This window comes from Arvicanthis niloticus, chromosome 15 (assembly GCF_011762505.2).
Source record: "Arvicanthis niloticus isolate mArvNil1 chromosome 15, mArvNil1.pat.X, whole genome shotgun sequence".
NCBI lineage: Eukaryota > Metazoa > Chordata > Mammalia > Rodentia > Muridae > Arvicanthis > Arvicanthis niloticus.
The window spans coordinates 15,124,213-15,139,720 of record NC_047672.1 but is presented as its reverse complement, the minus strand read 5'-3'; the positions used below and the strand labels follow the sequence as shown (position 1 = coordinate 15,139,720).

Here is a 15,508-nt window from a genome sequence, read left to right as displayed (position 1 = left end):
GCATCATATCCTATAGATGATTGTGAGCCACCATGTGGTTGCTGGGAATCAATTCTCAGGACCTTTGGAAAAGCAGACAGTGGTCTTAACAATAGAGCCATCTCTCTAGCCCCATAATGATTATTTGGGCTCACTTCTTTCTCTTTTTGCCTTCCTTTCTTTTCTTCTTTTTTTTTTTTTTTTAGAGACAAGGTTTTTCTGTGTAGCCCTGGCTGCCCTGGAACTCACTCTGTAGACTAGGCTGGCCTCGAATTCAGAGATCTTCTGCCTCTGGCCCCTGAGTGCGGGAAGTAAAAGCGTAAGCCACCGCCATAAACACTGTCCATGTCATTCCTTAATAAATTACTCCCCAGCCAATCCGTCAAAATCTCTGCTTCCGGCTACGGCCCCGTCCACTTCGTGACGTAGAATTCCGGGGCCGCTCGGAAGCTCCGCCCCCCAGAGAAGTCGCGGCGACCGCTATGGGTCCCGGCTGGTCGCCCGCGCGGCGTTTGTGGCCGCTGCTGTGGCGCAGGCTGGTCTCTCAGAGAGCGGGCCCCGCAGTGGCTTCGGTTCCCTGGCTTCCGCGGCTGGCAGAGCGATGGCTTCCCCCGGGGCCCGCGACCTGCCTGACCCCGAGCCTGACGCGCGGCCTGCACCATGGGCCTCAGCCCGAGGAGCGGACCGCTGGCGACGCTCGCCTGCAGCCCGGAGCCGCAGGTACGCGGGCAGGACAGCTGGTGGCCGGGCCTGACCTCGGCAGCCCTGGGCTTCCCTGTGTGCTTCGGAGGAGCGAAGCAGCCATTCGCGCAGACGCAGAGCTGGGAGGGATTTGTGAGGTGGTTGGCGCCAACTTTGCTTCGTATAGCGAAGAGACCAGGAGGCCATGGCATGTTGTCTTCAAAATCCCAGTCATATCGCTGGCCACATCTGGTCCTTGGCATCACAGCCCAGGGTCCTCACCCCGCCTCACGATCTACCCGGGGTCGTAACAGATGGACTGAATGGTCTTAGTAGCACTAGTCCTAGCAGCTACGTTTCTTCATATCCCTTGAAGGCTGGGGACCAGGTATTGCCTGAGAACCCGCCCACACAATTGCAGTTCACTAACCTTTTTAGCTGTGATTCGATTTAACGTGCCCCATGCCTTAGGTTATTGTCCTTTGCCCCAAGTCATGCCCTCTCCCTCTCCCTCTCCCTCTCCCTCCTCCCCCTCTCCCTCTCCCTCTCCCTCTTGTGTGGCATGTCTGCATTTGCCGTATGTTGTTCATTTCAGTACTAGTAAATAGAAAGCCATTTGCTACTGTTTCCATTTGGTTGTCGCAGTATTCGGTGTCCGTAATCTGAGCATTCTGCCTAGAAAAGCTGAGCAGTGCTTTAGGAAACTGTTGTCCGGGTTCAGTTTTAAGCAAATTTTTGGTTGGTTGGTTGGTTTTGGGTGGAGATGGTGTTAGGGGTTGGACCTAGGGCCATGTACATGCCACCACGGAAGCTCGCCTTCAGTCTTTTAGGTTTTTTTTTTTTTTTTTTTTTTTTTTTTTTTTTATCTTTAGACATTGTTTTCCTGAGTTGCTCAGCCTAGCATTGAGCCCGAAGGTCCTCCTGCCTGGTGTTCACCAAAGCATTTTGGATATAAATACACTCGTAGAAGAACAGTCTCACCGTCTCCAGGAGACAGTCTGCTGCTGTAGATAAATGTAGGTCTGCATTCCTCAGTCTTCTGACACAAGCATTTCTGCATTTTCAGATCACATTGGTGCCAAGTTTGACATCGATATGCTGGTTTCACTTCTGAGGCAAGAAAATGCAAGAGACATTTGTGTGATCAAGGTTCCTCCAGAAATGAGATACACAGACTACTTTGTAATTGGTAGTGGGACTTCCACCCGACACTTACACGCTATGGTCCACTACATTGTGAAGATGGTAGGATGCTCTCCCTTGTTTTGAACCTTTACCTATAGAGTGACTTGGTACACTAGGATGGGAGGAACATACAAGAGGCTACAGAGGAAGCCCACTTTCTAGAATTCCCAAGAGTGATTCTTATGGTTTCTCAGTGAAAGGTTCGGGAACAAGTACTTAGCTCCGTTGAATCCAGATAATTTCTAATTCATGTCTTTGTGACAAGAAAAATTAATAACCTGAAACAAGCCAGAAGACAGTATGAGTCTGTTCTAGAGCAGCACCCGTATGGTAGCCTCTAGCTATTAAAAGGTTTTAAAAAATTATTTAAAAGATTTAGAATTTATTTTTTATTTCATGTGTATGCCTGGTGCCCACAGAAGTCAGAGGAAAGCATGTGGTCCTCCCAGAACTGGAGCTAAAGGAAGCTGTGAGCTGCCTTGTAGTTAGTTGTTGGGGATTGAGCCCAGGCTGTTAACCTCTGAATCAACTCTCAAGCCTTAAAATCATTTTGAATTCAGTGGGTGTGGTGCCATGTCTTTAATCTCAGCTTCTTGGGTGTTAGAAGCAGACAAATCTCTGAGTATGAGGCTAGCCTGATCTACAGAGTGAGTCCAGGTCAGCCAGGGCTACACAGAAAAACCCTGTCTCCAAAAAACAAACAATATTTTAAATTATATGGATGTGTATGCTTCTGTGTGGGTATATGCACATGAGTCACCAAATATGGCTGCTAAACTTGGGGCCTCTACTAGAGCTGCAACTGCTCTTAACTGCTCAGCTTTCTCTCCATTCAAATGGAGATCATATTTTGAAGCCCAGTTCTTCAGTTATACTCGCCACTTTCAGACACCTGATTTCCACATGTGGCTGTGATTTCTCCCATACTGGACAGCCATATAAATGTCCATAACTTTCAGAAAGTTCTGGGCAATGCTTCTGTCCTAGTTTGCGTTCTGTTGCTGTAATAACCACCATGATGAGGCAGCTTAGGAAGGGTGTTTGGTTTTTAGCTTACAGTTATAGTCCTTCATTAAGAGAAGCCATGTCCGGAATCCAAGGCAGGTACTTGAAGCAGCAGCCAACAGAGGAACTCTGCTTTCTAGCTTGCTTCCTCTACTTTGTTCAGCTAACATAGCCCACCTATCTGCCTAAGTGTTCCCCAAACACTATGAAGTATTGGGACAGTAAAGGTGAAATATATGTAGTCCTTGTCCTGTGAGGTTACGGGTCTCATAGAAGGAAAAGAGATCATTTTCTAGTTGGATTGAATGTGATTCAGAACGGGAAAAAAAAAAAAAAAGTGTGTACCCAGCAGTGTCTGGCACCATTCTGCAGGGGAATAGACTCTCTTGGTTAACAGTGGTCAAAGAAAAGGTAGTTAACTACACCTGGGGATGCCTAGACAAGGTCTTTAAAATAAAAATGGGTTGAAAGCAAACCTAATACAATATGATAGGTGGAGGAAATGGTTGCCATGGCTGTCCAGGAACTCAATTCATAGACCAGGCTGGCCTTGAATTCAGAGGTCTTCCTGCTTCAGCATCTCAAGTACTGGGGTTAAAGATATATGCCACCACCATCAGTCAAGTCAATGGAGGAACATTCTTAAGAAGTATTCGGAGACAGGAAGACCAGGAAAGATGGAGAGAGTTGTAAGGCAGACTTTCTCAGATGTAACTGGGGGTGAGTGAAAAGTTACCAAGGTGTAAGGCTTTTGAGTTGTTTTTGTTTTTTTTTTTTAAATAGGTTTTTCAGAGAAGTTGCACAAGAGTAAAGGAGTACAAATTACTTTTACAAAATATGTGAGAAGGGCAAGAAAGAATTTGACATTTAGTATCTTGCAGATAGAATCAGTATAGTGTTTGGCCTTTTATGACTAGTTTCTATCACTCAACTTGTGTTGTCACCTGTGTTCACCTGTGTTGTGGCACTGCCAGGTTTTGCTTGGTTGTTTTGCTTTTCTCTGTTCAGGGGTGGGAACTGAGCCCAGGCCTGTGAGCACTAGTACTCTGCCACAGCGTGACAGCCTCCTGCATGTGTGTGCATCGTCCTTACTTACCCACTCACTCAGTGTGGGCACTTGGGCTCAGCTTTGGCGGCTGTGACTGCTACTTTAAATATGGACTTAGAACTGTCTGTTGCTTTTAACTTGGGTTGCACCTAGAGGTGGAATATTTGGATCATATAGTCATCCTGTTTTTAATTTATTTTAAATTAAACTTTATTATAAAGAACCTATGAATAATAAACATCACACTGTGAGATTAACACTCAGTGTCTTTTATTTCCAAGTAGCCCCATCTGTTGATACTTGGGGCTAGTTCCTATAAGTGTCAGTGTTTCTTGTTTTAAATTAAAGGCCGTGGATCCATGAATTGTTGTTTTATATATATAAGGTGAAAGATTATGAATCCAATCTAGTTTTTCTGTGGTAGATGTCCAGTTTTACCAGCACCATTTGCTGAATCTGCCATTTCCCCAGTACCTGTTTTTGTCTTCTTTAAAATTAAGTAGGCGCATCATAGTTCTAGTTCCGGGTTTCCTACTATCTCATTGGTCTACACATCTACTTATTATAATTTTTTAGATTTTTAGTTTTTATTTTTATGATTATTCTGCTTGCATGTATGTATATGTGCACCACTTGTGTGTCTGGTGCATTTGGAGGTTAGAAAGTGTTTGTTACCCTGGTGCTGGAGTTACTGATGGAGCCACCATGTTGGTGCAGGGAATTGAGCCAGGCCCTTAATAAAAGTAATACATGCTCTTAACCACAGGGCCAGCTGTCCAGCTCCTACTTGTCGACTTTTCTACCGGTGCCAGGCTGTCTTTGGCTGTCCTCACCAGTCACTTTGGCTGTTATTCAGGGTCAGCAGCGTCCTTTCTCCTTGGGATTGCTTTGGCTGTTCATGGGCTTTTCTTGTTCTACTCATTGTTTTTTTTTTTTTTTTTAAACCTGCGAAGTATAGCACTGGAATTTTGATAGGTATTGCATTAAATCAGTAAATTAATTCTGGTAGTAAAGTCATTTTCACACTATCTGCCAATCCAGGAGCAAGGAAAGTCCGTCCTTTTGGGTGTTTTCTGTGATTTTCTTTTTCAGTGTCTTGAAGTTTTCGTTGTAGAGATCCTTCTCTTCTTTGGCTTCATATATCCCCGTCTTAGGGTTTTACTGCTATGAACAGACACCTCTTGTAAGGAAAACATTTAATAGGGGCTGGCTTCCAGGTTCAGAGGTTCAGTCCATTATCAAGGCGGGAGCGTGGCAGCATCCAGGCAGTTATGGTGCAGAAGCTGGGAGTTCTATATCTTCATCTGAAGGCTGCTAGTAGAATACTCACTTCCAAGCAGCTAGGATGAGGGGGTCTTATAGCCCACACCCACAGTGACACACCTACTCCAACAAAGCCACACCTTCTAATAGTGCCATTTCCTGGGCTGAGCATAAGCAAACCATCACAATCCCTAAATAATTTTTTGAAGTTTTTTTAATGTGATGTTTTCCCATTTGCTTACTCAAAGTATTGGGTGTACACACACACACACACACACACACACACACACACACACACACACACGAAGGTAATTAAAAAATACTTAAACAGATTCACTTTATATTCTGCACCTTGAAGTTTTTATTAGGCTCAAAAGTTTTGTTTTTTTGAGACAGGGTTTCTCTGTGTAGCCCTGGCTGTCCTGGAACTCACTCTGTAGACTAGGCTGGCCTCGAACTCAGAAATCCGCCTGCCTCTGCCTCCCAAGTGCTGGGATTAAAGGCGTGCGCCACCACTACCCAGCTCTCAAAAGTTTTTAATAGACTTTTGGGTCTTTTATGTAAAGAATGATGCCATTTCAAGTAGGGGCTGGTTTGCCATTTATTGATTGATTGATTGATTGATTGATTGACTGACTGACAAGGTCTCAGCTGTGAAGCACTGTCTGGCCTGGAACTCACAGAGCTCCATCTACTTCTGCCTCTTGAGTGCTGGGATTAAAGGTGTATGCCGTCACACCCACTTCGTTTGCAAATTGAAATAGTTTAACTTTTTGGTTTTTCAAGACAGGGTTTCTATTTGTACCCTTGCAGTTCTGGAACTTTGTAGACCAGGCTGGTCTCTCAGAGATATCTACCTGTCTCTGCTGGACCCCCAGCTGGAGACAAAGGTGTGCACCACCATGCCTGGCCTAGTTTGACTTCTTTCCTACTTTTATCTCTTTCTCTTACCTAATCTCTGTAGCTAAGACTTACAGTACTGTATTACATAAGCAGTTGAATGAATCCTTTTTGGTCCTGATTTTAAAGGAAATAGTTTGTCTCCATTCAACCTAATGTTGGCTACCAGTTCACTGTTATATGTAGTGGCCTTGTTTATTTTGAGATATGTTCCATCTATTTGTAAAGTCTCCAGAACTTTCATCACAAAGACATGCTGAACCTTTTCAGCATCAATTGAGATGATTATGTATTTTTTTCCTTAAGCTTATTTCTATAGTGTATTATACTTATTGATTTATATATGTTGAACGAATCTTGCTTTTCAGCCATTTGGTCACAAGGGAATTGTTCTCCTGCATAGCCTTGTCAGTTAATCATGTTATGTGTTTATTTGATTAACCATCTCCTTCATTTCAAGTTCCCTCATTTCCCTTTTGATTGTTTTTTAATGTTTCAATCTCCTTGCTAATTTTTTCCTCCACGTTTTAGAGTTTCACTTTCAATTTGGTAACTGTTAAAATCACTTTGGAAACTGTCTTATGAAATACTTGCATACATTTTCTTTGTTTGAATTTTCTATATCATTGATTCTTTAAAAAAAAAAAAACCACTCAATTCTTTCTCAGGTATTTCAGATATCTCTAGTTTTGGATTCTCTGATGGGAGTTAGTGGATTGGTGTAGGTGGTGAATTTGTGTTTCCTTCTGGGTTTATTGTGTTTTACCTATCTGTTGGAGTAGGTTTGTCCTGACTTCCCCTTCTTCTGAGCCTGCTGAATGTTTTGTTTTCTGAAACTTCCTAGAGCAGTTGTTTTCCACCTGTGGGTCATGACCCCTTTGGAGGTGTCCAATGACCCTCTCACAGGGGTCACCTAAGGCCATCAGAAATCACAGGTATTTACATTTTGATTCATAACAGTAGCAAGACTACAGTTAGGAAGTACCAGTGAAAAGAATTTTATGGTTGGGGTCACCACAAGAGGAACTGTATTAAAGGGGTTCAGCATTAAGGGAATATCTGCTTGAAATTTAGCTATGTATTAGTAAAACTTGGTATTAATTGCCAAAGTTGAGTTGTTGAAGTAATCCTGTCTTGGGTATGTGTCAGCAGGACCAAGGGTGGAGCTGCACACTAAGCTCTAAGGCATCCAGGTGGAATCTGAACTGCTAAAGAAAGGATAGCAAACTTCAGACCCAGTGAAATCTACCACCTGGGGGTGCGGTTTATGATCATAGCTTCAGGCCCAAAAGTAACCTCTGGGAACACAGCAGTACACTCAGATTCTGCAGTGACCTCTAGAATCTGACAAGTCAGAACCCCACACCCACACTGACCTTAGAAACCACCGGAGCCAACGCCCCTGTCTGTCAGCGGAATATGGACAGCTGGGGATCAGTTCCTGCACTGACCTCTGAGGCTGGAGTCCCGGTTGCTGAGCAATTTCTGGTTCCTCAGAAGCTAGAGGCCTAGGCAGCTGGCATTCTCTGGACCACAAGAAGCCAGAAAGGCCTGGTCACCTGTTCTGTCTGGTCTAGCTAGAGCCAAAGGCCTGAATGTCCAGTGTGCAGTTGTTTTTTGTTTTTTGTTTTTTTTAATTTTTTAAGGAACTGCTATATACAATTGACTACACTACAATTTCCATTCTCACTAGAAGTGTCAATTTTTTTCCACATTCTGGTCAGCATTCCCACTTTGCTTTTCTGATAGTAGGCATCCATATTGGTGTGAAATAGCATGCCATAGTTTAGACGTGCATTATTAGTAATCAGTACTAGTTTTTGTTGGCTTTATTATAAATTCTTTTGGAGAATATCTGTTCATCAATATATTGCATGTTTTTTAAAAATCTGTTTTGTTAAGGGTTGTGTTTTCTGCATATGAATTCCTTGTCAAATATGTGACCTGTAAACACTGACATTCTGTGGATTGTCATTTGAAATGCAGCCAAGGAGAAGGTTTGTCTGTGGCAGAAACTGGCTGTATGAAATGAATTAATCCCTAATTCAGTCTAAGAAAAGGGTCCCTAGACCTTAAGTAGGAGCAGAGACTCTCCTCCCTCCTCTAAATGCATGACCTGTCTTTCAGTACAAACACCTGAAATGTAAAAGCGATCCTTATGTCAAGATCGAGGGGAAGGACACTGACGACTGGCTATGTGTGGACTTTGGTAAGTTACTAGTGTCCAGTTTACAAATGAATACCCATTATTTAAACTTTGTTTTCAGCCGCAAAAAGATAGAAATAAAATTGGTGAGTACACATCAATGTAAAATTTTTGAATTCTGTTTCATGTAATAAAAGTTTGATTTGATGATATCAGGTAGTATTAGTCACATGTGAAAGCTTTGCCTACCTCAAAACTCTGGACAATACACTCTTGGTGGAACACATACTGTATGCCTGATATGTAAGGACCACACAGATGAGTAATGGTGTATTAATATGTCATAGTTTCAGAACACTGTTCAGCCAGATATGAATTGCTAAGGGAAAACAGTATCTGTATGCTTACTCTGGGGCCAGGTGGCAATCATCTGAGATTTTAGCCTACTTGCAAGCTTTTGTAAGGTTACAGTTGCTGTGCTGAAACACCATGACTAAAAGTAACTTGGGGAGAGAAGAATTGTTTCATTCACACTTCCATATAACAGTTCATGATTAAAAGGAGTTAGGGCAAGAAGGCACCTGGAGGCAAGAGCTGATGAAGTGGCCATGGAGGAGTGCTGCTTACTGGCTTGCTCAGCCTGCTGTCCTATAACCCAGGACTACTGGGCACTCATTAAGAAAATGCCCTATTGGCTTGCCTTACAGCCCAATCTTCTGGAGGCATTTTCTCAGTTGAGGATCTCTCCTTTCAGTTGATATGAAACTTGCCAAGTTGTCATTCCACTTTCATGAATACAAGACCATTTTGGAAAAGCATAGTGTTTCTTGTGGCAATGGCAGTGTAAACTCTGCTGGCTCTCTGAGCCTCAGAACCCATAAGTTAGCTTGCAGGCCAGATAACACATAAGTAGGAGGAAGCAGGCCCACTTGTTTTTGCTGTGCTGTGAGATAGCAAGGCTGTAACCCGGGGTTTCTCAGCTTTGTCACGTTCCTGGTTTTGCTGTGTGCTTGGGGAACATCTTTTGTAATGCAGGATAGGATGCTTCTCATTAGCAGTAGCCACTCTCCTCTCTCCAGTTAAAACAGAGGCGTCTGTGGGCACTGAAGCATTGCTGTGAACATAGCTGTCTTGGAGGCAAGCCCTATCTGGTAGGACTATTGACTTTGAAACCTTTGCTCACAAGATGTATAGAAAAAGGAAAGCTGGGAGATAGTTGTCGCAGGGTATGACCAGAGGAACCTGACAGACTCAACTTGCATTCCCATGGATTGAAGTTAACAGCCATCACTGATGCTACTTGGTGACCTCATTTTCATGCTAAGTGGCAAATGTTCTAACAAAGCCACAGAATGCTTTGCAAGAAGGGGTCTGCCATTTGCCCTTCTAGGAAGTTGAAGGTGAGGAATGTGCATTAATAAAAATATAAGCAATGGATTTTCTTCATTGTAATTTTTATCTGTTTCTGATAGGCAGTATGGTGATCCATTTGATGCTTCCAGAAACCAGAGAAACCTACGAATTAGAGAAATTATGGACTCTACGTTCTTTTGATGACCAGTTAGCTCAGATAGAAGCTGAGACGTTACCTGAAGATTTCATTCTTGGACTAGAAGATGACACTTCATCCCTGACTCCAATGGAGTTCAAATGTAAATAAAACAAAGTTAATGCCATCCATTCCTTTGATATGACTGAGCCACCTGCAAATACAGGTTCTAGTCCTATCTGCTGGGTCACTACAAGTTCTTGTCTCCCTTTTGAACACTCATGCTGGTAGCTGAGCAGAGACTAGATAAATTAGCTCACAGACCAAGAACCAGTAATTCAATCCCAGTTTTTCAGCATACTGTTTTTACTCTTGAGATTCTAGCACAATGCCTTGGGTAGCACTGGTCCCACGATTGACTCAAGTTCTCTGTTCAGATTATTCATTTTGTTTAAATGCAAAGCTTCTTTGCCATGGAATGGCCAAACTTGGGGGGGAAAAAAACTACAAAAAAACCCCACACATTATCAGCCTTCCTCACTTCCCCAGTTTTCCAGGGATGTCTGAGGGCAGTAGTAAGTAGTAGTGCACTAGGGTGTGAGGATAGCATTTCTATAAGCCTTCCAGAGTGCTCCCAAGTGGTACAAGTATAATATTTATAGTTAGAATACTAGGAAAAGCCATGCAAATTTGTAGATCTTAGTTTGTATTAAATAGGACAATCAAGGTTCACATTCTTGTACCACGGGCTGAAAAAATAACTTACTGGTAGATTACTACTTGCTTTAAGATATCATAGAAAATAACTCAAGAACTCTCATCTGAAAACATACTACAGAAGCTGTGGCTTATGATGAAAACTTTATTCTGCATCAGGGTACCTGGAAAATGAAGCTGCATTTGGAGCACACTACAGATGAGAAATGATCTGTTTATGGTGAACACAAAACACAATTATAGTTACTCAGTACCAGGTACTCCAGACCACCAGTGCTTAAGTGAAAGTAAAACATGATTGGCCACTCTAAAAGGCTAGACATGAAATATGGCAGAATTGAAACCAACAGATAGAAATGTAGCACCTGTCAGCTTTTAAAAAACAAACACTGGAAAAATCAAATACTGAGGAAGAGCTCTGGCCTTAAGCATATCTCCCCTGAGATCCAAGCAGGAGAGCAGGTCACATTTTTTTTAAGCAGTTTAAATCCATCATATGAAAATGCTATATGACTTCAGTTGTAAAAAGGGGCACTTTTTGACTAAAACTACAAAATAGACTGGTTTTATGAAAATGTTTAGGAATTCATTTTCACAATGTCTAAATGATATGCTGATGTTCAGAAAAACATAAAAGCATGTAGAAGTTAATCCTGAAACACAAATGAGGCAAAGTGACTTTCTGAAGGGTGACAGAATACCCTCAAGGACAGTGTAACATGACTAACCACCGTAGAACAAAGCAACCAAACAGTTCAGAAAGCAGCATGGCCTTGAGGACCACACACACCCACAAGTATCCAGACAAGGCTTTGCCACTAAGTTAAGGAAAAGCAAAGGGAAGTCAGATGTTTCCACAGTCTGAATCCCCAAAACCGTTTGCTGGATCCCCTACCTTGACTCACTGTCAAGTAACTGCAAGGTAGACAGAAACTGCTACATTTCATAGAAGATTTTTGGTGGACTTCATTCTTCCCACTGTTTAAAAAGAAATCTTCAAAATAGCTTAGGCTCTGACAGTGCCAGGCACAGGACCCAGCTCTTGTTACCCTTGAGCCCTGTCACACCACCTGACCCCCTGGTCTTCACAAAGCAGTTCTTTCCACATCTGCTCAGAGCATGGTCTGATCTCAAGTGTGCTAGCAAGCTGAGCATCCTGTGAAACAAACTCAAGCTGATTGTTTAAATTCTGAATTTCTTCACTGACACACTTCCATTTTTGTGGTAAATTCCCACACACAGCTAAACACAAATCCCCAAGTCTTCTGGAGCCCTTTACAATAGCCATCCCAGACCTGCCACCACTCTGCTCGGTCAGTACCATCAACAACCTTCCCAAATATGAACAAAGGAATACATGGCATTGCTGCTCTCCAAGAATAGGCACTGCTCCTTATCTTTGAACATTTAGTGGACTTTCCAACTACTGTCAAAAGGCTCAAAAAATGCAAAATTATTTTTCCAACTTTACTGTCACCAGCCAGATGAAAAATTACTTTTTCAATTACTTGCCTATCAGCTGATAACTGTTAAATTTTATTTTTTTTTAAAAAAACGGTTGGAGTTTTTATAAAGTATATAAAATTTTCAAAAGAAGGAATAATTTTGCTTTTAACTGTATTACTGAATACCTGAGGTAGTTGAGTAAAAATGCACGTCTAATACCCGCCAACAGCGGTTGGCACTTCCCTTAGGTTATCCACGTTAGTGTTAGAGAAACAGGACACAACAGCTCTTCTATTCTAATGGCTTAACATTGTGTTCCTGTGACAGTCCTACTTTGATCCAATTTCAACAATTGGACTTAGGAACAATCTAGTTTTAAATTTATTTGACAAATTTAGTGAATGTACCATTTATGCCAGTTTCTGGCATTATGGAGGGATATTAAGAACAATTAGCATGTTTGTTATACTTTGATATCACAAGGGAAGTGCAGAGTTCTCTTTCCCTACCCCCACTTTTTTTTTTTTTTTTTTTTTTTTAAAGCTGGGTGTCATATATTTCAGAGAGCATAAAGTATACATTCTCACAGAGACAGGAGTTCGAGTTGCCTGGTCCTCAGAAACAACCAGCTAGGTAAAAACTCGTGCATGTGATTCTGGATGGGTCAGCACCCGTCTGTTGGTTAAGCAAATCTGTCTTTGGTTTGGCATCTGCCTCTGTGGTGGCTGTCTCCTGAGCCTTTACTTCCGCCTTGACTGAGGTGGTCCACTCTGCAGAGCTTTCTGCTGTTGGTGCTGCTTTACCTGAGTCAGAATTTCCTGAATTTTCCTCTGGGCAACCTACAAAAGGACAGAACTTCATAGAATCTGCACAGTCCAAAGTTACTAAGTTACTCTACTGCAACAACATCAAGGTGGAATCCTTGTGCCCAGTATTTAACAGTGTGCTGGCTGACAGGAAAACTAGATGTGCCAAGCACAGCCAGGCACAGTGGTGCATAGGACAGAAGCTGAGGTGTGGAGATCTCTGAAACCAAGGAATTCAAAGCTAGCCTGAGTAACAGCAGAAACAGTGCACTTCAATACCCCACCCAACACTATGACCCATGAGCATCTAAATGTTCACATAGACATAGACATATATAAATGGAATGGTAGCCCTATGATAGAGCTGTAAGACCTTGTTATTTTAGAAGCCACTTGCCTGGCAAGCATAGAAGTGGCCAGTTATTTTGACAACAACTTGATCATTCTCATCAGGTGTCTGGTCACGGGGGACAACAACTTCAGCACTTGATAAATTCTGGAGTTCATTCACCTAAAATAGATAAAATTATATCACTAAGCATTAAAAGTTTATTTCCTAAGCACTTCCTGTAAACTAGACACAGCTCTGGCTTTACAGAGCTCATTCTATCCTCCAACAGTTCTCGGAGCTACAATTCCCATTTTAACATGACTGAACTCAAGTCTGGACAAAGAAACCCATTACAGAAGTAAACAGCAAAACCAGACTCAGGTCCTCAAGTTGTGCTCCGGGTGGGCTCTATATGTTACTCCAGAGTTAAAGATCTGGAAATGACTTAGTTGAGAAAGTCTGCAAATTACTTTTTGCAATTTGAAAATAATTTGTAAAGCTTCACTTCCTGTCCTTTAAGGTTTATAGAATAAAAAGTTCAAGTTATATGTGAGAATGCTGCATGCCCCTTTTAAGTCCCAGACCAGAGCCCTGGTCTCAAGTATGCAGCAGTCTCACTAGCAGGTTACAGAAAGAAGGAAATCTCTTCCAAACCTTGGTCAAGATGATCCCACTTTTTATAAACTAGCCAAAGGCCTGGGGTAGAGCTCGGTTCCTGCAGCACCTTCTTCCAGCACGGTAGGCTGCTGCTAGGGTACTTGCCGTTTTGCCTCCTTTCCCAATAACTCTGCCAGCAGCAAAGGACGGCACTCTGATGTGAGCTTCAAGTTTCACCTCTTCTTTAGGACTAACAAAGTTTTCTTCTTTAATTTTTCCATAAATTCTTCCCTGAGCCTACAGATGACAATATGTCCTGTCAGTATCATTCACACTTGAAACAAAAGGTCAGTTAACTTTGAAGACAACCTGGATCAACCTGGAATATCCATTGTAGTGGCACATCAACATCTGGAATGAAGACTAACAACAGTAAGAGACAGTAGTTAGGAGCCTCAGAGAGGGTTGACACTAACTGTTTCCCAGGCAAGGCGACTGGATTACTGACAAGAGGAGGATATGGACAGAGTGCAGTGATATTTGTTAACAGTGTCATTATGATACCCACACTGCACACCAGCACCTAAAGAGTCAGCTGGATGCTGAACATAAAGCATTTAGTAGAAGGCCTAGTCAGAAATGATTTTAGGGGCAGATGAGCGTTCACACTCCAGTCTTGAATGAAGCCTCTCCTACCCTCAAATAAGAAAAGAGATTGCACTGTTCTTGAGCAAAAGAAACTAAGGAAGAACTACATAACCAGGGACTCGGGTTCACAAGGAGCTTGCCAATATGAGCATTTTCTACTTAAACAGAGCTCTTCCTCAGGTGATTTCAGCTTTATGGAAGCTAAAATGTTGGGTATGACACTTAGGAGGCTGAAGAAGGGTGTAGCTACAAGTGTGAGGCCAGCTTTGGCTACAGAGTAAGAGCCTGTCTCCTAAGAGACTACAGAAATCAAGTTAATGTACACTTCTAGTACTTGACTAATGTGTCCTGTATACGATTAGATGTTTTGTCTGGAACCTCCTATTGTGTGCAACCACGAATTTGTTCTCTTACACTTCAAAGGGGAAGGAATTCTAAGTTGGGCTAATCTGATAAGATGCCAAGAAAGCCGTGAAAGCCGGAAGAGCCAGATTTTCACTGGTATGGAATTGCTAAGGAGGCCCATCTGGAGGATTAGAGAGAAGACAAAACACGCATCCCACTCGACAATCTTCTATACATTCTTTTTTTTTTTTTTTTTAAATAAATTTTACTTTTATGTGTGTGTTTTGCCTGCATGTATATCTGTATCATATGTGTGCATACATGTATGGTAGGTATCAGACCTGTGGTTTCTCATATGCTAGAAAGGAGCTGTAACCTACTCATAGCCAGTTTTTAACATTTCAGATTTCTGACATGAACTGGACTAGGAGGCTGCTGGGAGGGGTACACGTCACTTTGGCGCGCATAGGCAGTAGTGCTCAAGGTGTTAAGATTTACGTGTTCTGTTCACTTCAGAAATGATGTGAAGCAGCTTTGGATTTTCATCGATTCAAAACAAAAGAGGGTCTAGAATATAGCTCAAGGCAGTGCAACTACATAGCAAGACTCTGGTTTAGTCTTTTTCTTCCCAGATAGAGATGGCGGGGTGAGCTCTGGGCAGTATTATGGAGTGTTAAGAAACGGCAGAGGAGACTAAGGTTAAGAGTGAATGCTTGACCTTTTACACAGCTGTTAGTGGGACACAGGACTAAGACACAAGTGTTGGGCTGGTGAGGTGGTTCAGTAGGTAAACAAAGTCCCAAGGACCCACATAGTGGGAGAAGGCTGACTCACAGATGTTCTCTGACCAGAGCATGCTGTGATGCACATGCTCCTCCCACTCCTCCCATGAATAAATAAAATAAATAAATGTAATTTTTTA

The 15,508-nt window shown here is 42.4% G+C and overlaps 2 protein-coding genes across 2 annotated transcripts in view; one reads left to right on the top strand and one right to left on the bottom strand.

Moving 5' to 3' along the window:
• The first annotated feature begins 413 nt into the window (after positions 1–413).
• Malsu1 (mitochondrial assembly of ribosomal large subunit 1) lies at positions 414–9,883 on the top strand. The gene is made up of 4 exons (XM_034518799.2): positions 414–699; positions 1,727–1,905; positions 8,189–8,270; positions 9,680–9,883. Exons 1-4 carry the CDS (start codon positions 462–464, stop codon positions 9,865–9,867), a joined length of 687 nt encoding a protein of 228 aa, XP_034374690.1. The 5' UTR covers positions 414–461; the 3' UTR covers positions 9,868–9,883.
• Positions 9,884–10,962: 1,079 nt separating this feature from the next.
• Igf2bp3 (insulin like growth factor 2 mRNA binding protein 3) overlaps positions 10,963–15,508 on the bottom strand; it is a 122,593-nt gene continuing 118,047 nt past the window's right edge. The window contains exons 13-15 of the mRNA XM_034519604.2: positions 13,759–13,890; positions 13,063–13,176; positions 10,963–12,698 (exon numbers count right to left, since the gene is read on the bottom strand). Of these exons, the coding sequence (XP_034375495.1) occupies positions 12,600–12,698; positions 13,063–13,176; positions 13,759–13,890 (345 nt within the window). The 3' untranslated portion in view covers positions 10,963–12,599. The remainder of the gene's footprint in view (positions 12,699–13,062; positions 13,177–13,758; positions 13,891–15,508) is intronic.

What these genes read in the sequence shown, in the direction of transcription:
- Malsu1 (XM_034518799.2), top strand. Translation starts at nt 462, where the DNA reads ATGGGTCCCGGCTGGTCGCCCGCGCGGCGTTTGTGGCCGCTGCTGTGG. An exon ending in CCTGCAGCCCGGAGCCGCAG is followed by an intron (nt 700 to 1,726) that starts GTACGCGGGCAG and finishes CTGCATTTTCAG; the next exon opens with ATCACATTGGTGCCAAGTTT. An exon ending in CTGGCTATGTGTGGACTTTG is followed by an intron (nt 8,271 to 9,679) that starts GTAAGTTACTAG and finishes TGTTTCTGATAG; the next exon opens with GCAGTATGGTGATCCATTTG.